The 22967-nt window shown below is 42.9% G+C and overlaps 1 protein-coding gene across 12 annotated transcripts in view; it reads right to left on the bottom strand.

Annotated features, from left to right (window-relative positions):
- Positions 1-22967, bottom strand: part of DOCK10 (dedicator of cytokinesis 10) — a 188324-nt gene that overhangs the window by 46803 nt on the left and 118554 nt on the right. For all 12 annotated transcript variants that reach the window (XM_039487216.1, XM_039487218.1, XM_039487221.1 and 9 more), the window contains 7 exons: positions 21024-21142; positions 15760-15829; positions 10532-10645; positions 8698-8769; positions 8422-8568; positions 4720-4803; positions 1431-1527 (listed from right to left, as the gene is read on the bottom strand). In XM_039487216.1, the coding sequence (XP_039343150.1) occupies positions 1431-1527; positions 4720-4803; positions 8422-8568; positions 8698-8769; positions 10532-10645; positions 15760-15829; positions 21024-21142 (703 nt within the window). The remainder of the gene's footprint in view (positions 1-1430; positions 1528-4719; positions 4804-8421; positions 8569-8697; positions 8770-10531; positions 10646-15759; positions 15830-21023; positions 21143-22967) is intronic.

Here is a 22967-nt window from a genome sequence, read left to right as displayed (position 1 = left end):
CACAAGATCTACATTGGCAAAAGTGACTTTGGCTGGAGGCAATTCAACCAAATGTGAATAAAATGCCACTCTTCTCCTAGTAAAATATTAATGCAATAATAATGAATAATTAATACTTTACCCTCCTGTAAAGCCTGCTATGTTAGTCTCCCAATAGTTTATCACCAGAAATGCATTTAGCTTCACCACAGCTCTGTGAGGGAAGTACTACATTATCCTTTTGCTGATGATGAAACTAAGACACAGAGAGGAAAATACTCATGGAAATACTGAGTAGCTCCACCTTCAGTGGGAGTTACACTCATGCTCAGCACCCTGCAGGATCAAATCCTAAGAGACTTGCCCCAGGTCAGCTGGGAATAGAGCCTCAGGTGAAATCCAGGTTTAACTAAAGTCAACAGCAAAACTGCTCAATCATGTGCTTTAATCACAAAACCAAGACTACAGAAGTTGTTCCAGATGTAAAGGATGGTGGGGAGAATGCTCCTCTCTTACTCTATTTTGCAGAAATGGCCAAGGAAGCGTAAAAGATGTGGAGATTAGACAGTGCATCATAAGGCCTCTTCTGCCTTAAACGGCGCTTTACTTGTGATATAGGTGACTCTCACTTGTCAGTATATATGTCTATAAGAGAGTTTGGTAAAGGGGGGGAAAGGAGTACTACTGGCCACAACTAGGAGGCCACATTCAGAACACCATACACACTGAGTTTAGCTTTGGAGGATAAGTACCCTCAGCCTATTGGTAGTGAAACCTACATTTCAGAACGACAGGTTGTTGGGGATCTACTCCCTAAGGTTAATCAGCTCATAGATACTAGAAACACAATGGCTTGAATGTACAGTCACCAGAATGTACATTCACAGGAGCAGAAGAGCCTTCCACCTCCGCTAGTTACTGCTCATCAAACCTCACTAACCCCAGCTGAAGAGGATACAGCTTCCATCCTCCTTCACAACTTTAAGTTCCTTCTTTTCTGTTGCATCTGTTCTCAAGCCTCCTCCTAGTTTCAGACGTCTCTTCTTGCAGTTCTCATCTCTCAACCCAGTTTCAGTTTTAGTACTTCTCTCTCTGCAAGCACTCTAGGTCACTAAACCAACATTTCCATTAAATGAACCACTTTAGAACTGGATTTGCAGGCATATTTGGGATGAACAGAAATAAAGATCGACCTGGAGAAGAGCTCTGTGTATCTTGAAAGCTTATCTCTTTCACCAACAGCAGTTGGTCCAATAAAAGATATCACCTCTCCCACCTGGTCTCAGAAATAAACAGACGTTTAAACTGGGAGATCTCTCTTACCCCTTGTTAACATCACATCTATATCCTATTCTCTACTTTCATATCTAATGTCTAGATGTTATTCTTGGCCTGAGAAATATGTGACAATTAATACATTTCACAAGCCAATATACAAGGTGAGTTATTACCTGGAATGTTTGCAGATCGTATGGGCAGGCACAAAGGAATAAAGTGTTCATGGTGACAAACTTCTTGAAGAAAGTCAAATTTGTACTGATATAAAATCTGAAACACCACAATATTAAATAATTGGTATGGACTTTAATGACAACAGGAAACAAGGTTAAAAATTACATTAATATTTCTCTCTACCCCAAAATCATTCACATCAGCCACTGAAAGCTAATGATCTATTATGTAATGCTATAGTACAGAATAAGATAAAAAACTTGGTTCCCCCTCCCCCAAATTTATATTAAAGGCATTTGTCGTAACCATGCTTGCATTTTTTGGTGGATTCCTGAAATTTAATTTCACACTGATTCTGTATGACTTTAACTAAATGACACATTTAAAGCAGCTGTCACTTTAAGACCATGCACTGGCTCCCTTAGATGGCATATGCTGTTACTTAAACTCTTAGGAGGTATGATGCATCACCTCCACTTCACATAATTCAAGGCTGTAGCAATCATTTCAATAGTCTGTATCATTCACTGACCCAGCACTATGTGCTCACTCAAAAACAATAACCTTACAATGCTTTTGTGTGTTTCCTTTTCTCCTCACTCTTTTAATGAACTGAGTACCATGCTTTGGTAGTATTAGGCCTGACGTCAGTGGTAAGTCTTTTCATTTATTTCATTGGGCTTTGGATCTGGCTCATACTGCTTTTGATAATACACATCATCAACTCCAGTCATTCCTTTCAATTGGTAATGGGAGGGCTGCTCATTAAAGTGTTATTGTGTTTTAAATGAGCATTGATAGTATAACAAAGTTTATACAAAGGGAACTATAAAAACTATAACAAGGAGAAAAACTAATTCCCATGTTGCTGTGTGTGTGCATGTATCAGAGCATTTTAATAAGAATGAATGTTGTGTAGCAACAATATTTTGCCTTTCTATAGCACTTTCTATCCAAAAGCTCCAAGTGTTTTGCGACCGTTAATGAATTAAGCTATGCAACTCTCATGTGAAAAAACTATTCCCATTTTATAGATGGGAAACTGTCTTGCCCGAGGTCCTGCAAGGAATATTTAGATTCGTTTCCTCTTCCCAGAACAATGTTCTAACGCATAAGAAACTATTTCCCAGGATGCAGTCGGACCAATTAATCAGAGCAACAATAAGCTGATACTACATCCCAGTATCTGCATGTATCTGTAAAGGCCCAAATCTTGCCCCTTCTTAAAGGGTGTGAAGGATCCATGTCACAAGTGTAATCTTTTCATTTCTGCTGAGCAGTAGAGCTAGGATGCCACAAGCACAGAAAAGGGTCTAGACCAAAAAGGCTGGAAACTTTTTGTGGCTTATCTGAACTTTTCAGAACTTGTCGAGTAGAGCTGGTAAGGAATCTTCCATTGGAATGATCATATCTCCATGATGCACCATGGTCATGGTCAATCAGCCACAGAACTGGACTGATAAAAGAGAATGGGGGCATGAGTCACTTGAACTAAAACTCTAGTGAGGCACCACAGCAGCTCATGGGAACACAAATAAACGTTAAAATGAAACATTACAATATTTCTGAATCCAAATTTTTTAATATTTTGGCTTTTGGTCCCAATTCAGGATAAAACAAACGTCAAAATATTGAAATTTTCAATGAATCAGTTCTACCGTTGAGTTTCATCCACACCTAGAATAAATTCACTTGATGCAATGTTATGTACTGACACAACCACATATACAATTTCTTCAAATGGTTAGATGTACAGTTCAACTTTCTAGAAGACTGGGATCAGTATATTTTTTGTAAGTAAACAAGCAGTTAAAAACCAAAGTACGCAAGCCGATGAAAACTTAACCTTGCTTCAAAACTGAATGACTGGCTCTTGTTTTGCTCTCTAGTTACAAAGCAAGACAAGCCAAGACACTGAGGATATTCTGGTATTTCCTCAAAGTCATAAGAATCTTTATAACTCATTTTATGCATATTCTTTTTCATTGGCGTCAAGTCTCTTACACTGGCACATCTGTCTTGGCTCCTCATTGACTCTACTTTCAAATGTTCTCTGGCAGACTATTTGGAAAGGAAGCTATGCTGTAAATATCATACATACATTTATCTTTGAAGATGTGCTAATTTCTGCTATACAGACTGACCAATCTCCAGTAATGAACTGCTCTGTTAGCCATTAACTGGATGTTTTAATTAAACATCTGTTTTAATTAAACATCTGTTTTTGCTGCTGAACTGAACTGAAACATGTGGAAACAATTTTCAGATTTTATGGAATTCTTTGCAGATTTATGATCTTAATATATAACACAATAACTAAGGGCCTGATTCTGCAGCTGTTCCTCTGTTTATGTGAGAGATCTGAGTCCAGCTTGATGTAGTTAAAAAAAATTGTGAATAATTTCACAATCAAAGGCACCAAATTTGGTTCCTTATAATTCATAGGGTCATCTTATTTATTTAGATCACTACTGAATATTTATGAAAAAGTTCATGAATCATTAAAATTTCACAAACTTTTGCCAGATACCAAGAGCGCACTGTTTATTATTTGCTACTATCCTGCATATATTTCTCTGATCCAACCATGGAGCAGAAACAAAACCATCTCACTTATACTATTAATCACACCATACAAATAGTGAAGAGTTGACCAGACCAGTTTGTGATTGAATCACCCATAGTTTGAAAATTATTGATCAAGCTATTTCAGTGAGTATTTACAAATACATTAGAGGAAAATGAGCATGCAGTTCACAAATGATTCATTAACCTAAAATAGGGCTAGTGTCATGATCTTGGAAGGAACTACACATGGGTTGACCTGTGTGTGTCAACAGATTCCCACTGAAGTTCAATTGAGTTCTGCAGAGACACAGAAGTCCAGCTATATCAGGGGCTCACAAACTGGGGGTTGGGCCCCCTCAGGGGGTCGCAAGGTTATTACATGGGGGGTTGCGAGCTGTCAACCTCCACCCCAAACACTGCTTTGCCTTCAGCATTTATAATGGTGTTAAATATATAAAAAGTGTTTTTAATTTATAAGGGGGGTTTCACTCAGAGGCTTGCTGTGTGAAAGGGGTCACCAGCACAAAAGGGTTTGAGAGCCACAGAGCTATGTGAAGCTCCTTGCAGGATCAGGACCTAAATTTGTAACACGTTCTTTATAGTAAGTAATTTGATCAACTCTACTTCTGAGCATGGAGTAACTACAGAATGGATTGTAAATAGTTTTACCCTGAAAATACTCTGCTATCAAGTCACCTTTAAAAAAAATATAACTCATACCTTGGGGTCCCCTGAGCTGAACATGTTTACATAGCCGTTGACCATCTTAAATACAAATCCACGATCCATAAATGTAAAACAGCGCTAAGGAAAAAAATAGAATGTTTATAATTATATATCTACTACCAATAGCACAGGGCCAGATTTACCAGTACAATCTGTCTGCACTGTGCCTCTCCAGTGATGTGTGGCTGAAATTACTACCATAGTGTACAAGTAATTAGGAGTGAGTTTATCTGAGGAAATAGCACTTTAAATACTGTAGCACTCAATAAAGGGAGGTAGCACATGATGCAAGCTGAGCTAAATATTTGCTTCAAAGCAATGATTCTTGAATCCAGCCAAACAACTCTCTGACTATGAACTAGGTTATCTCTCTGGGAGCAAATACTCATGTCATTACTCTACGTTATTATGAGAACAGCAGCTTGATGAGGCCAAATGGTTGGGAGAGGTAAAGTTTGTTATAGTGCTCAAGCCACAAACAGTTCCTGATATTCTTCCCTGGAGTGGGACAGTCTTGCAGGGTCAGCAAGGACTGTAATCCTGGGGACCAGGTCCATCACACAGATCACAGATGCTCTTGAACTGTACAAGAATAAAAAAAACCCAGAGTGTATAGTACATGGCATTCAAATCTGGCTGCTGCAAAATCTGGTCTGGAGATGTCAAGCCAACTCTTTAGTTTACATAATTTGTTATGGCAGACCAGAAAAAAGCAAGGACCAGATAATTCTGATTGTAGCATAACATGGCTTTATCGCTTGTTCAAATATATAACATGTAAAAATAACAGGCAGAACTGCAATAGTAACACGTGTTATTCTGACATGAAATACTGGCAAGCAATGTCACCCTCTCAGTGACGTAATGCATTGGGTAAATAAAACTCATGCCAGCTAGGATAACGGTAGATAAGGTTTCCACATAGCACCTGAAATGGAGACCATTTTGGAGGACTGCAGATCTATTATTTATTAATTAAAGTGTGCCGAGAGAGACTATATCCTCCATATTGCTGGTTTTCTTGATAACTTCACAGGAACAATTTATTTCCAGTATATTTTTTCCAAGAGCTGTGTTTCAATCTGCCTCAGAGAGATTCACCCCTTAGTCTCAGTGTATGTTGTACAGGACACTCTATATGTCACTACAGGGATCGGCAACCTTTCAGAAGTGGTGCGTCGAGTCTTCATTTATTCACTCTGATTTAAGGTTTCGTGTCCCAGTAATACATTTTAATGTTTTTAGACGGTCTCTTTCTATAAGTCTATAATATATAACTAAACTACCATTGTATGTAAAGTAAATAAGGTTTTTAAAATATTTAAGAAGCTTCATTTAAAATTAAATTAAAATGCAGAGCTCCCTGGAGCGGTGGCCAGGACTCGGGCAGCACGAGTGCCACTGAAAATCAGCTCGTGTCATAGGTTGCCTGTGTCGCTAGGTCACAAGGTTTTTATTGTTCCTGTCCCCAGCTGTCCAGTTATGTAATTAGCCACACTGTGTCCTAAATGCTAATTCTTCCCCACCCCATAGCTAATCACGAGATCACTGCAGATACTGGAGAATGTCCAAATGATTGTGGGATACAGAAAAAAAAGGAATCTTATTGCTACTCCCATCCCATAAGGGAGTTACGAGAGGAATGAATTGGTCTATCAAGTAAATGAAAGAATGCTGCAAAACCCATCCTTGGGCAATCAGAGAACAATTAGCACAAAGACAGATAAAACTACTTCAGATTGCTTTACTTATCCACTACATACATTAGAGAAGACTATGGGTAAAGTTTTAAAAACTGCTTAAATGAGTTAGGCATCTAACCTCCACTAAAAGTCAATGGGAACTGGGTACCTAACTTATTTAGGGCTTGTCTACACTTACATTTTATAGCGCTCTAACTTGCTGGCTCAGGGGGGTGAAAAATCACCCCCCTTAGCGTAGCAAGTTTGAGCGCTTTGAAGCGCTAGGGTAGACAGGCTCCGAGTGCTGGAAGCCGCACTCCCAGTGCTCAGAGCTAATTTCCTCGTGGAGGTGGATTACCAGGAGCACTGGGAGACCTCTCTCTCAGCACCCGCGCGCGACCGCACTCGCACGTCAAAGTGCTGCTGCGGGAGCGTTCCAGCGGCAGCACTTTGAAGTGTCCAGTGTAGACACACCCTTAGACACTTTTGTTAATCTCATGAGGAGACAGATTTTTAAAGGTATTTACGTGCCTAAAGATGCAGACAAGTGTCAAGTGGGATTTTCAAAAGCAACTAGGCACAGAACTCCCACTTAAATCCATGACTGACTTTCAATGAGATGTGATCTAAATCACTTTTGAAAATGGGACATAGGCACTGCTGACAATTTTATGCTTTGCTCAGAACAGCTACTATTTAGGTTCCACAGACAAAACTGATGAGGGATTGTGATGGCAAAAATCATTGTTGAATTGTGAAAAAATAATCATTCATGACTGGAACACCTGCAACTTTTCCTGAGATGAAATGTACATATAATTACATGCTTCAGCAGTTTACAGAATACTTGCAATATTTAAAAAGGTGTGTAAAAGCTGGCTACTTATCCTATTATGATAGTCACATATTATGGTCACTACTTCAGTCTTATAGTAGATCAAGAAATTATAATAGCTTGATTTTGTAACAGTTGTTCCATTCATCAATATACTTCTCCTTTACTCAAAAGTTACATCCATGAGCTGTACTGTTTGCCAGTGTGGACCCTTTGTGATGAAGACACACCAGACAGCTTTAAGAGAGTGGTCCTACTGGGTTCTGGGGAAGTGCCACTGAGGACGAGCCACTGGGGAGCAGCCACTGAGCCCGGGACGCAAATAAATATGGGGGACAACAAAGAAAAAAACAGGGACAGATGTGAAGGTCATTAAGGAACCTGAAGAGGATACTGAGCAGAGAACCCCAGACAGGGCTGACTGCTCTTTGATAAGAGGGTGGTGGAAGATGGGTATATCAATCCTAGAATGGTCAAGGCCCTTTTCTCTATGAAATGAAAAGAGGTTACCTCAGGTTAATTAGGGACACCTGAGTCCAATTAAAGGCTGCCAGAGATCTTTAAAAAAACCTCTTCTGGTAAGATAGTGGGAGGAGGGAAAAGAAACAAGCTGCAGCAGGGTTAGGGGCAGCAGGGAGAAAAGGATTCTCCTAGGTAGAGAGCTATTTCCTCCTGTAGGGGAATTATTAAGTTTTCTTCTATTTGGGGAAGGGCTGGTGAGCAGAATCCAGCGTAACAAGTAAGTGCTCTGGTGGGGGAAAAAAATGTGTGTTCTGGGGGTTTTTGCTTAAACAATGACTCGGGCCTACCCTGAAGCCCGCTTTGTAAATACTCTAAATAAACCCACAGTTAAGAATAAAAAACTTCCAGGGTAGGATTTATTTACTCCCTGGGGAGAAATGTGGAGGCTGACATGATGAAAGAGGAGCCGTGCCACATCTTTTATCAGGACAAATATGTACAAGTGAGGCTTTTCTAGTAGATTTATATGCAGCCATTGGACTTCCTCAGACCTAAGAGCATAGAAACAATCGTAATATAAATCAGTGCTGATTCTGCATCTTCAGCCATCATTCGCTTGGATAGCTCTTACTCCCTCAGACTGGAGGTTTAATCTCCTTTACTCTGCATTAACTATGACTGAAGAAATGCATGCGCAGTAATGACTGAACATCTCACCTTAAGAAATCTGGCAATGCTGTGGTTTGCATTTTTTGTTTCTTCAGGAGCATTATTGTATTTCCAAAAAACATGGTCAGACAAGTTTATTATCAGTGTGTCTAATTCAGCCTGGAATGATTCTGGAAGTCTCTGAGTTCGAGGAATCTAAGAAAAATTCAGATTATTACTTCAGAGTAAACAAAGTTAGAATACATTTACTTTACATGGTTAAATGTATTTGGGTAGAAATTAATCTTAAAATTTAGTTTATTACATAATAATATATATTCTTACCTGTGTTCTGTTTGTATCAACCAAGTGCTGTGCCACTGATTTTAAGATAATTGCTAAGAAGAACCAGGAATGCTGTAAAAATATTATGGAGAAAGTTACATGATAATATTAGTGTTGAAAAACAGATTATTTTGTCAGACAAGATGGGTGAGGTAATAAAATATATTATTAGACCAATAGAAGCCTGGTCTCTCTGATATCTTGGCTATGATGACACTGCATAGATTATTTTGTGATTTTTTTACATCTAAGAATTCCTCTTTAGAGGAATGCTCTGGAGTTCTCAGCAGTGCATATTGATAGAATTGAAAAATTAGAAAGCTTTACATTTTACTATGACAGTATTTAAGTCACTTGAGTTGAAGCCACACATCATCTTGCTGGATCTGGCATTTGGCAATTGTGATTGTGCCTTCAATAAGAAGTAAGGAGCGAACAAATGATCATTTCCATTCATATTTACACCTCTGTCTTAATTCATGCTTTGTTTGCAAGTAGATATGGCAGAAATACATGATACATAATAATTATAGTAGCATAACTGAAACCCTTCATAGAAGTCTTAGCAGAGAGGTCAATGACTGAAAGGGCACAGAGAATATGTCCTAGCTGTCGTTTGCGCAGACTGATGGGCCAGTGATGGGAAGCTTGTCCCATGATATGATGGTACTACAAATGACCAGAGGACTTCAATCTCTAGTACTTTTTAGTAAAAATAAATTGACCTATTTAAAAGTGTAGAGTGTACCCGTATAACAATAATCAGGGGCGGCTCTAGGAATTGCGCCGCCCCAAGCAGGGTGGCACGCCGTGGGGGGCGCTGGTCCCGCGGCTCTGGTGGATCTCCCGCAGACGTGTCTGCGGAGGGTCTGCTGGTCCCGCGGCTCCGGTGGACCTTCCGCAGGCATGCCTGCGGATGCTCCACCGAAGCCGCGGGACCAGCGGACCCTCCGCAGGCATGCCTGCGGATGCTCCACCGAAGCCGCGGGACCAGCGGACCCTCCGCAGGCATGTTTGCGGGAGGTCCACCGGAGCCGCCTGCTGCCCTCCTATGGCACGCCGCCCAAGCACGCGCTTTGCGCGCTGGGGTCTGGAGCCGGCCCTGACAATAATGACTTTGACGTTATTTAACAGCCATTTAATTTCTTGCACTATGGGTCAGACTGTCTCCCCATTCTCCAGTTCATATCTGCCAGTATGGTGGTATACAAGAGCTAGGAACTGTCTGGATCGGGACAACTGAGAATCCCCTTGGTGTGGGGAAGTCCTCAGCTGGGGAAAAAACAGCATAGCTAGCTCTTACATGGGTGTGGAGGATATGCCAGATGTGTGTGGCCAGAGTGCTCTCTCTCTTATTGGTTATTTAAAACAAAAAACATTGGCAGCTCTTCATGCTTATCAGAATAATTATCTTTTACATTTAGCTAATTACAAATCAATAGTAACTGCATTAAAATCATATTATTTGAATATATATCCTATTTATAAATATGTATCTAAGCTGTGATTCCTGGCACCATTTGTGAAGTTAAAAAAAAAAATCATTCTTAATGATCTGACTCACTGTATTGTGTAAGAATTATATTTCTCACAGTGGTTGAGCAATAACAGAAAGGAAATCCAGCAGGAGGAATTATACAATGTAAAATACCATGTACTGTGCAATGGCTTATGCTGAGAATTCACAAAATTACAGCAAGAAAGCCTGATAAAGCATTATTATGGGCTTTGAGATGTGCAAAGCGCACAGGGGAAAGTGAAAGAGAGAGGGAAGCTGAAGCAGAAATTGTACTAATATTGAAAACATACTAATTTTTAAAACTGTATTATTCACCTTTAAAACGTGTTTCACTGTTGCTTGATCATTTGATTTCAAAAGACCAGTCATGTTCTTAGCGAGCTCCTCATGGACAGTCCTTTCTTCGAATGACTTGGTCTTGAACACATACTGAAGAAAGATCAATAATAGTACTGTAAAAACTGCTAGAAATCCCAGAAACAGATAGTGGTGCATAAGGAATGCATCTTCTAAGAATAGCTGCGGTGCTGATCTTTGCCTGCCAAAATATCTTGACTGAAAAAAAATTAATTGACATAAAGCTGAACAGGAATGGTACAAAAACTCCTCCGATTGAATCTGACTTTTAAGCAGTACTCCCCATAACTTTCAACTTGATTTGAATCAAAGGGAATTTCTGCTTAAAAATCACTGGCATGATATAGATTCATTAGGGCGTCAGGCATCAGAATCTGCTTCTTTTGAATTCCCAGAAAAGGAAGAACAATAAACCTGTAGGGGAAGAAAGGAGGGCTTTCAACCCACCTAATCAGGATCACATTTCCTTTGTTCCTATCTTCCAATTGCAACTGCTTATTTGGTAGCAATTCTTCATCCTGAAAGGGGTAGAGCACCCACTAGAATGGAAAGAAGGGGAATAGCATCCCCTTCCAGGTTGTAGCCCAAGGAAAAGATTTCCTCTGCCACTAGATAGCTCATGGACATAAGTCAGATATTTGCTACTAATTTGTTTCCCTCACCTATTGTTTTAACTAATACTTTAGTGAAAGAATCCACTGGAGTCTCAGAAATAACAGCAGCTTAATTTAGTTAATTATTAGAAAACATCTTTTTCAGCAACACTAAGTACAAACAGCTAAAACAAATTATACTTTTAAGTAGCATTCCTATTAAATATTAAGTCTTCTTGCTGCAACGGACAGCTCACCACCTAATTATAGAGCTGGGTGGGGAGTGGTTTTCCCATCCTGCAAGTTTCAGCCCCATAAAGCGCCAGTGTAGACAGTGCACCAGCGCTGGTAGCTACTCCCCTCAGGGGGTGAGTGTGTATTAACAGAGCTGGGAGAGCTCTACCCCAGTGCTGGTGCCGCAACTACACAGCCACATTAAAGTGCTGCTGCGGCAGTGCTTTAACGTTGCAAGTGAAGACATGCCCATAGACCAGGGGTCTCAAACATGCGGCCCGCGGAGCTCTTCCCTGCGGCCCGCGGAGCTCCCCAGGGCCTCCCGAGTCAATATTTCATGTGCGCATGCGCTGCCACTCCGAGGGCGGGGGGAGCGCGGCCCCTCCGGCTAATAGCGTCCCTGTCACCCAGGAGATCTGGGGGGCGGGGGCCAAGGGAAGAGCCTCTGGCGCCACGACCAATCATAGCGAGAAGGCGGGGCTCAGCCCGAATCCGATCTGAGCGCGGCAGCCGCCAGCGGCTTCCGAGCCCGCCAAGTGAGCGAGCCGCTGGGGGCGGGGGGAGGTGGAAAGCCGAGGGAACAGCAGGACTCAGGATGGAGCCGGACGCCGGCGCCCGTCACGCTAGCAGGGGGAATGCAGCCGGGCCCAGCGGCAGGGGGACTGTGCTGCGCTGCTGGAGCCTGGCTTGTCAGCGGCCGCTTTCCGGGAGTGTCTCCCTGGCTGTTGGGGGCAGCGGCCGAGTCGGGCTTGTGGGCCCCACCGACCTTGGTGTGGGGCCTGGGAGCTGATCCCCGCCTCAGTCACGCGTTCCTGGAGCCGCAGGGGCAGCCGCGCTTCTCTAGGGTAATGGGGCCACCCCGCAAGCCAGTGGCCTCAGTCTGCGTGAGACAGGGGGGGCAGGCTCGTGGGGAGGATGCTCTGCCCTGCTGGCTCCCCACCCTCGGCCTCTGCCGCCGCTATTCCCCCAGCGTTTGTTCCTGCAGGCCCGGTGTGCGTGTCACGTTACAAATGCCGTTGGCAAGCCACAGCCCGGAGGCGCTTACAGTGTACACCAGACAGATCGCAGCAGGGGTGGCAGAGGGTTACAGCTGCAACAAGAGTTGCAGACAGTACAAGATCTAGGGCTGCTGCTCTTGCTGTCTACTGCCTCTGAACGTGACTGCGCTTGCCTTAAAGCACCGTTGCCAACTTTCAGTGGTAAATAAGCACCCCGATGTTCACAATAAACCAAAAATCAAGCTAATCCCATTTCAAAACGAGGCTAAAACAAGCCAATCTTTAAGAACCCAACACCCTATGTGACTAGATCCCCTTGGCGTGCAGCCCGGTCTTCGGCGGTGGGGGGCCCCTTCTGTTCCGGGACCCGCCGCCTAAGTGCCCCGCCGCCAAGCCACCAAACAGCTGTTGGTGGCGCTTAGCACTTTCCAGGAGGGAGGGGGGAGGAGCGGGGAGCCGCGCGCTTAGGGGAGGAGGTGGAGAAGAGACAGGGCAGGGGCGGGGCCTCATGGAAGGGGTGGATTGGGGGTGGGGCCAGGGGCAGCAAGGGGGCGTGTCAGTGATGCGGCCCTCGGGCCAATGCACTAGTCCTCATGCGGCCCTCGGGGTCATTTGAGTTTGAGACCCCTGCCATAGACCCTGATTGAAATTCCTACATCTTCCACATCCTAGGTGAGTGCCCTAACCACCAGGCTATTGGCTATTTTGGCTTTCTCTGACTAGCTGAAAATTTCCTGACCTGCTCTACTTAAGTGGCATGAGTTTTCCCAATGGGTCTTGATGCATCCTGGTTTGCTTATATAATGATCAATCTAGAAACTGGTATTTGAACACCTCAGAATCTTTAATGCATTTAACCTCACAACACCTCTGTGAAGTAGGGAAGTACTATTCGCCTCCTCTTTTTTTTTTTTTTAAACAGATGAAAAACTGAGGCAAGAAAGGGCTAAGGGTCAGATTTTCAAAGATATTTAGGTGCCTAAAGTTACATATCAGTGCCTAATGGAATTTTACATGCCTAACACCCATTGAAATAAATGATTAGGTGCTTTTGAAAATCCCACTGGGATCTGCATCTTTAGGCTCCTAAATACCTTTGAAAATCTGGCCCTATGTGACTTGCCCAGGGTCATACAGGAAGGTTGTGGCACAACAGGGACTTGAATCTCTCCCCCAAGCACTAGGTTAGAATAATGAGGAACCACAACATGTTTATGACTTGGTCACTGAGCTGAAGCACGCAATGAAAAGCAAAGAGTTGTCATTTACATACTGCAGCTGTGTTCATGGCAGTGTGAAACACAACAGCAGCTATTTGCATATGCACCAGCTCACAAGCTCATTTTAAGCACTGCTGAAATATAAAGTGTATGCACCCTTCTTTGGCTTTTCACTATCACATGGTCAGAACTGTGATCAATACAATATTTCAGTCCACTGTGATTTTAGACAATTCAAATGCACTAAACTGAAAGTTACATAGGACCATATTACACCACTACAAATCCAAATATTTCCATTAGACTCAGACTCAGACTCAGACTTCTGACTCAGAGAAACTTTGGATTTATACCAGTGTAACTGAGATCAGAATGTGGGTCATGGAATGTTGAAAAATATCCCTTATAAGGACATAAAGTATATAAAGACAAAGTATGAAGGCATTTTGCATGTTGTGGAAGTTAGTTCAGCAGCATTTAGCTTCACTGGACCTGAAAGAGTCTTTGGTTTCTTTCCTAGTAGAACTTGTCTCATATTTTCATTATTCTGTTCACGAAGATCTGAGAGTTTCAGTTTTCATTTTGGTTTCATTGGCCCTGAAGGGCAGTTTTTTTGTCTTTTGAGTTGCATAAATTTCATTTGGTAGATTACAGTTATTATTAGACTTTGTGAAAGCCTCCGTTGTTTCACGATAAATCAGAATGTCATCCACTAATTTATAAGTCTCTTATATGTCATTCAAACTTATTTCCATAATTACTGGAAGGGTGTGCCTTTCTCTTATTTTATATCTGACATGTTCTGTATCTGTTTGACCATCACTGAACATGAGTAGACAAGAAGAAAACCTCTATACATGGAGGAGTACAGGCAAAGCAACAATAACTTTTATTTTTCTCTTCTCACAAGTTTTAAATACTATAGATTCTCCTTTGTTCATTCTGAGATGAATGACTTAATGAATGAATAAATTAAGTAGGTACAAAAATAATGTGTATTAAATCATTACAGAGTGATTGATATCTCTGCAGGTGATTCAACTACACTGCCAAGTTCTTGATTAATCTAGTAATGTCTGGGTACAAATTTCCCAAAATTCAAGGAAGCGCTTTTGCCTTTTCCTTGTTCCTTAGGGTGGTTCCCATATCTTTCTACTTACAACATACAGTTCTATACTAAGCTCCTCATCTTAGATTGTTACTTCAGCTAAACTATTTACTTTTTAGGCGTTTGTTGGTCTGTAGCATTATTAAGGGGTACTCGATGGATATTGGAAACAAAAATATCATTTTTTAAAGACATTGGGGTTTGACTTTCTCAATGTCATCACAAGTTCACTGAGATCAAAATACTAGGCTAACGGCATAGACATATGCCATTTTCCCCCAAATGAGAATTGGATGGAAAAAACTGAGCAAGCAGTGCCCAGTTACAAAAATGTGCAAGGAACCACGCCCAAAAGTAAAATATTTCACATCCCAGAACCAGGTACAAATATACAGTTACTTGGAGGAACAAATGATAACCTTGAGAAAACAATAGAAGGCTAAGAATATATAACAGAAGAAACATACAGCAATCTGCAAGCACAAAGAAAAGGAACACCTCCTTAGTAAAAATTATCACTAAGCTTCACTTGTCCATTTGTAATTTGTTAAATGCTATTGGAGAAACACCTTGTATCCATACAATACACACGGCAGATCAGTATGAAGCAACAAAACCACTTAACGTGAATGCTGCAAAATACCTCATTGAACTATACATAAATCTATCAAATTAGGTATTTATATAGCCCCCTACATAGTATCTGAGCACCTCACAGTCTTTAGTGTATCCATCCTCCAAACACCACTGTGAGGAAGGGCAGTGTTATTATCCCCATTTTTACAGATGGGGAACTGAGGCTCAGAGAAGCTAAGTGACTTGCCCAAGGTTAAATACACAGTCTGTGGCAGAGCAGGGAATGAAATGTGGTTCTCCCAAGGCCTAGCCTAGTGCCCTAATCACTGCACCATCTAGAGGGTCAAAAGGCAACTATCCAAATGCTGGAAAAACTACAAGAAAATATCACAAAGAGAAAATGGAAATAACGTGCAACACACAGGAGATGATCAAAGGTCAGTTGGATATTTCATACCTTTACATAAGAACGGACACAGTATTCTAGTTGCTCTTCATGGCACTTGGCAACAATGTCAGTAAGAACCCTGGAAAAGAAAGATATTGAGCTATCTTGCAGCATAAGGCAGAAAAATATTCTTACATGCTTTACCTTATATCACACTTGTTATACATCAGATTCAAAATTACCCATTATGTGTCTGATCCATGCAAAATCCATGTGGACAATCTTCTGTGCCCATGTGGAACTCATTGACTTCATGGGCACTACATGTGGGCACAGGAGTGGGTCACAATGGTGGATCAGGGCCTTACTCTAAAAAGTTACTGTTATTCTAACAAAACACACCCAGTTATAACAATTTTAATAGTTGTGATGTTGATGTTATTACGTTATTGGGAGATGAAACTACATGTTACTGGAAAACATTTCAACACTTATATGGATCTGGGAATATTATGAAGAAGTTACAATGAAGACAATTAGAGAGCGTGTTAATGAAGTTGAGAATCAAAGTCTATTTAAGGCTGTTGTGTCAGAATTTCTATTCTAACCTTTCAGGGGTTAGAACTCCGGCAAAGGGACTATTAGAAAGGAAGGGTTCAGTGGTGGGTTGTACAAACCCCACACCAGGCAAGAAGGGGTTAAAGAGTAGCTTTGGCTCAGGCATCCCAGCCCCATGCCAAACTTGGAGGAGGAGCCTTAAAAAGGGAGAGCTCAGTGCAGAAGGGCCCAGCCTGGGGCGGTGGACAGACCTCACCCTCAGCTCCCAGAAAGGAGAAAGCAGAGAGCCAAGCTACCTTTAGTTGCTTGCAAGCACAGAGCCGTAGGACAGAGAAGATGCTACTGTTAAATTAGTTTCCTTTCCTTTGTTGCCTTGAGAACTAGGACTAGCTCCCTTGACCCTGGGGAAGAGGCCCCTCCCAACAATATGAGCCTCCTGAAGAGAAGGGGGGATAATGTACAGAGTAGTCTCTGGAAGAAGCAAGAGGTCTGACCAGACAGACCTTAATCACTTGCTAAAAGGGTCCCTGGGCCAGAACCCAGCATAGAGGGAGGGACCAGATTCCTCTACAGCAGGGGTTCTCAAACTTCATTGGATCATGACCCCCATCTGACAAAGTTACTACAAGTATCAGGGTGTAGCCGTGTTAGCCTCTATCCACAAAAACAACAAGGAGTCCGGTGGCACCTTATCATAGAATAGGGACCTCAGGAGGTCATCTAGTCCAACCCCCTGCTCAAAGCAGGACCAATCCCCAGACAGATTTTTGCCCCAGCTCCCTAAATGGCCTCCTCAAGGATTGAACTCACAACCCTGGGTTTAGGAGGCCAATACTCAAACCACTATGCTATCCCTCTCCCAACTGTTGCAGCTGAAGAAGTGAGGCTTTTTATCCACAAAAGCTTATGCCCAAATAAATCTCTTAGTCTTTAAGGTGCCACCATACTCTTTTTTTTTTTTTTTTTTTTTAAAGTTACTGCATGATCCCATGGGGAGGACTGGAGCCTGAGCCCCACTGCCCTGGCTGTGGGGAGAGGAGGTGGGGTTGCCAACTGTTTAATCACACAAACCCAAATACCCTTGCCCCCTGCCCTGCCCCTTCCTTGAGGCCCCACCCCTGCCCCACCTCTTCTCCAAGGCCTCATCCCACTCACTCCATTCTCCCTCCCTCCGTCGCTCGCTCTTCCCCACCCTCACTCACTTTCACCAGGCTGGGAGGCTCTGGGCTGGGGGGTTCAGAGTGTGGGAAGGGGCTCCGGGATGAAGCTGGGGCAGGAGGTTGGGGTGCATGGGGGGTGCACGGTGCAATGTCTGGGAGGGACTATGGGTGCTGAAGGGGGCTCAGGGCTGGGGGAGGAGTTTGGGGTGCAGGAGGAGGTGTGGGCTCTGGGAGGGAATTTGGGTGCAGGATGGGGCTCACAGCTGGGGTAGGAGGTTGGGGGGGAGGAGGGGATGAGGGATGCGGGCTCCAGCTGGACAGCACTTACCTTGGGTTATCCCGGTCAGTGGTGAGGCGGGGCTAAGGCAGGCTCCCTGCCTGCCCTGGCTCCATGCAGCTCCCAGAAGTGGTTCACATGTCCTTGCAGTGTGCAGAGAGGGATCTCTGCACACTGCCCGTGCCCTGAGCGCTGACTCCGCAGCTCCTATTGGCCGGGAACTGTGGCCAATGGGAGCTGCAGGGGCAGAGCCTGCCTTAGCCCCACTGTGCTGCCGACTGGGAGCCACCTGAGCTAAGCGGGGCCAGGGGGCTCCGTGCACTGCCCCCTCCACGTGCCGTTCCTGGAAGTGGCTGGCACATCTCTGCGGCCCCTGGGGGGCGGGGAGAACAGGGAGCTCCAAACGCTGCCCAGGCCTGCAAGCAATGCCCTGCAGCCCCCATTGGCCGCAGTTCCCAGACAGTGGGAGCTGCGAAGTCAGCGACGCGGGCAGCGCATGGAAACCCCTGGCTCCACCCCAGAGGTTGCAGGGATGTGCTGGCCACTTCCGGGAACAGCACGGGGCCAGGGCAGGCAGGGAGCCTGTCTTAGCTCTGCTGTGCCACTGGACTTTTAGCGGCCTAAAATCTCCCGTTTTGGCTTCAGTAGCCTCTGGGAGATAGAGCCCAATTCCGTGAGACTCCCGGCAAAACCGGGAGGCTTGGCAACCCTAAGAGGCGGTTAAAACACGAGCCCTGCCGCCCGGATTGGGGGACAGGAGGCCGCAGCCCAAGCCCCGCTGTCCTGGGTGGGGGTGGAGCTCGGGCTTCAGCTTCAGCCCTGAGTTCCAGCAAGTCTAATGCTGGCTCTGGCGACCCCATTTTTGCGATCCACTTTGTGGTCCCGACCCACAGTTTGAGAACTGCTGCTCGACAGCCTCACTGAGAAGATTAGCCGGAAGGCCCCAAACACAGGAGGCCAGAAGGACTATGGGGCCTGGACCAGGCCCAGTGTGAGGTCCTGGGACTAATGGGTGAAAATCCTGTTTTATCGCAAAAAGAGTCAGACCAAAGGTGACCAGGCTGGAGGGCTGGGTCACAATGCAAAAGGAACAACTGGTGGACCTGGTTGGCAGGACTACAGTGCAAAAACCCTGCAAAGGCAGGTGAGTCATTTTGCCAGAGGTTCCAACAAGGTAGCCTCTCTGTACACAATTAAACTTGCACCAGAAGCCATGTTTTTTGAGAGTTCCCTGTTTTTAAGACATCACCCCACAGAATTTACAAAGGTACTGAACAGAATTCTGCTCCATCTTTATTAGAAGACATCCCCTGTTAGCGACCTTGTTTCTTTGAGTTAGCAGTTAAGGCAGGATTCGCTTTATTTATTCAGCAAAATGTAAAAATAAATGGCCCGTTTTCATGTGGCAAGAATGAAAAAAAAATCCGTTAGTGCAGCAGTTCTCGAATGAGAAGACCTAGTGGACCATACTCCAAACTCAAAAGTCTTTGGTATATATGTTAATCAGTACCACTATAATGGATTCTTATTCTGATAAACCAACCCATGTACCACAGTTTAATAATTGCTGAGTTCGTTTTTTTAGATGCTTTCTGTGCACTCCTGCTATATAATCCACAAAAGCTTCTATTTTATTAAATTTTGTTTTGCAAACCATTTCTCATTTCTTATTATTAATGTGATTAGGGCCTTTTGAAAAATAAATAAATGACCAAATTATTCACCAAGGTTCCAGTCATTCAGTCCTTACTCCTCTACTATTCAGATATCAATGGGAATTTTGGCAGAGTAAAGACAGAGTAATGACTGCATGACTGGCAAGTCAGTAACCAAGACAAAGTATAAAGAAAGTGTTTTTTCACAACCATGAACAATTTTGACTTCTTGTTCTGCTTTTCAAGCTTTTTACTTGTTCAACGCAAGCTACTTCAAGCTATTCAAAACAAAATACAATGTGCACACATGTACAGTGGCAAAACAATGAAAGGCATGCCCAGCGTTTTGGCAGTGCACAGCTGTGCATGTTGCTGTTGACATCAGCAATGTTGTTACAAAGCCTGTTCACAGACAAGGAGGTAAACACTGAGAAGCCGTATTCTACGAGGTGGGTGGATAGCCAAGTATTGGAGCATAAAAAAAGGCTGCCCATCCAGTTTCTAACCCCACTGTTTCACTATTGTATTTTCCAGCCACCCCAACTAACACTAACTCTGGCTTGGGACAAAGCCAATTGGCATTAGTGTTAATTAATTGGGCAGTTAGGGGTCATAGGAAAAGGTTTGATATCCTTCTCTTGGAGACTGAGTACATCACCACTAGGATGAGCTCAGTCTCTGCCAGCCAGGGGAATGACACTGCTAATTCATTCCAGACATACTTTTCTATTCATGGAAGTACTCGGCCTGAAAAGCTTTGAAGTGTTGAGCCCCCTAAGTTGCCATTAAAGTCAACTTGAGGAATCACGCATCAGGAGTCTGAAGCCTTACAATGAATCACCCTTCAACAGTTAAACACAGCAAACCAGCTTCAGTAAACATATAAAATACATTAACAACACTAATAAACCCAATGGGACTGTTGAGGACTAAGTTGTGTTTGTCTTCTGGTTACTACCCAGGCCTTTAATGGCTGGGGAAAAGCCAACAAAGAGAACTCTATGCAGTACAACTTTTCTTTTTCAGCCCATCCATTTGAAATTATTCTTCCCCCACCCGATTTCATGGTAAATAATAGAAATAAATATTTTATTTTAAACAAATATTTTAGTTGGACATTCCTGGAGGTCACAGACCCTTGGTAAGTCTCTCCAGCTGACTGTTAATTACTTGGATAATGCCTTCCCTGTTGTTCATTGTTATAGCATAAATGTTTTCATTGCAAACTGTCCAAAACGGGGTGACCTGACCAAAGGCAGATTTACAGTACAACACAGGGCAGTTTGGTCCTGCCGGCTCCTGGGGCTCCTGCTGCGGTCTCCAACCCCACCAGCAGCCAAGCTCCCCCTCCCCGCCTCCTCCCCCGAGCATGCCGCTTTCCTGTCCCTTCCCCTCCCTCCCAGCACTTCCCCGGCCACCAAACAGCTGTTTGCCAGTGCTTAGGTGGCTCCAGGAGGGAGGGAGGGAGAGGAGCGGGGATGCAGCGTGCTCAGGGGAGGAGGCGGGGAAGAGGCAGGGGCGGGACCTTGGGGAAGGGGGTGGAATCGGAGCAGGGCAGAGCAAAGGTAGAGCAAAATCTAAACACCAAGTTCAGCCCTGGTTCATAACTAGACTAATGTCAACAAGCACACTCTGGATTGAATTTGGCCCTAATTCTAATATATAAAACAATTTTTTGGATACCTTGTCACAGCAGTGGTAACCTCATCCACGTCGTTTTGTACCAGAACCCAAAAGAGTTGATTCAGGATCACAGGAAGAAAATTCATAATTACATGGATCTTCTCAATTTTCAGTAAATTCTGTATCAGACACAAGGCAGAATAATGATAGATTACGGACATAAACCACAATCCACGAGGGCCTGAATTTCCATTCCATTACACTGGTTTCACCATCTGGTAATTGCAGAGAAGTAAGTGGAATTAAATCAGTGTAAGACAGTGGAGAATCATGCTCCATGTCAAGATATTTTTGGAGTATGAATTTGTTCCCTGAATTTTTATTCTTGAGATTTTATAGCTTCTGATTATTCTGTGATTATAAAGTAGAAACTATTGTCTGTCTTTTTTTTTCCAGTGAAAAAGTAGAAAATATATACCAATTGTGAAGGACTGAAGTTCTTACTTTTAAAGATTTTTTCCCCTAAATTTTTGAGAAAAAATTATACCTGGGTTGAGACCTCATATGCTGTGTTTCATTTTGGATAAAATATTTATGACCAAGTCAAAAATCACACTTATTAAAAACAGTGTTACACTCTAGACTGACTGGACAATGACACTCCATTATCTTAACTGATAGAGCTAATTGAGTTATTCATTAAAAATAATATTGTTATGGATTTAGCTCTCTGATGTTCTGCAAATGCATTTGTGATTCGTAAATAAAAGCTGAAAGTTTGGGCAAATATTTTTCTGCCTATTGTTTGTTCATGAATTGTTCACTTTGAATATTTGTTATCTATTTATGTTGTGCAATTGGTCACTTAGCTCACGTGATTTTATTTCTGTTTCCTGATTGGATGATTAAAATATATTAAAGAGGCAGACAAAAAGCAGCAAATAATGAACAGTTCACTTCTAACATACTTTTCTGGCTATGTAATCACTCATGCTAAAATTTGTGCACCTTTTGGGTATTCACAAACATTTTCCCCAATACCTAGTAACTATCTGAATATACACAATTTATATAATAGAGAAAACTGAATCTAATGCTTTTATTCATGAAAATAGTCACAATTTTTAAATTCAACCAGGACTAATTGTTACTACATATAAAAAACAACAACAAAAACAACAAAACAAATATCTCACTTTCAGAAACATCCATACATATTTTAAAAAAAAAGGACATCTTTAAATAGTTGTCCAGAGAAATGTCATGACTATTGGAAAGTTACAGAAAAATTATCTTTTACTAAGCAGCTTAATAAAATCAGCTTAATTGTGAAAATGGAGCAATGGGGGAAAAATACTCTTCACTTTAATCTCTAAACATAGAAACTGCTATTAGATTTATAAAAGCAGCAAAGAGTCTTGTGGCACCTTAACAGACGTTTGGGAGCATGAGCTTTCGCGGGTGAATACCCACTTCGTCGGATGCAACTATTAGATTTAGACGATCACCAAGGAAGTTAATATTTTCCGTAACTTGCCCTTCAGTAAGGGCAAGTTACGGAAAATATTCTAGCTCCTTCCTGCTCCACTCCAAACTACACATTTTAGGGTGGGCCCATGTGATTTGCCCACGGCCAAATGGATTAAGAATTCGTTGTAGGAGTGAGCATTCATACAAGAATGCAAACAGGAGTAAGATCCCCCGTATGAGGGTTACCTGTATCTTTGGTCCAGGCATGCAGAGGTACGTGGCACTGCATGCCCATTTCTTACCCCAGCTCTCATGCAAGAAGGGGAGGGGAAGAAGTGGGCATGGAAAAAAAACAATTACTCTCTGGAGCAAGAGGGGAGCAGCAAGATAACTATGGCTCTCCAAGCCCCAATTCCTTCTCTGCATTGCTCCTGGAGCAGCACAGCAACATGCCCTCCCTTATGGTGATCTGTGTCTTGGGACACAATCCAACCCATGGCAATTTAGAAACATAAGCAGGCCATGGGCTCACTT

This window comes from Mauremys reevesii, linkage group 9 (assembly GCF_016161935.1).
Source record: "Mauremys reevesii isolate NIE-2019 linkage group 9, ASM1616193v1, whole genome shotgun sequence".
Lineage (NCBI taxonomy): Eukaryota > Metazoa > Chordata > Testudines > Geoemydidae > Mauremys > Mauremys reevesii.
This window is presented reverse-complemented; position numbering and strand designations above follow the sequence as displayed.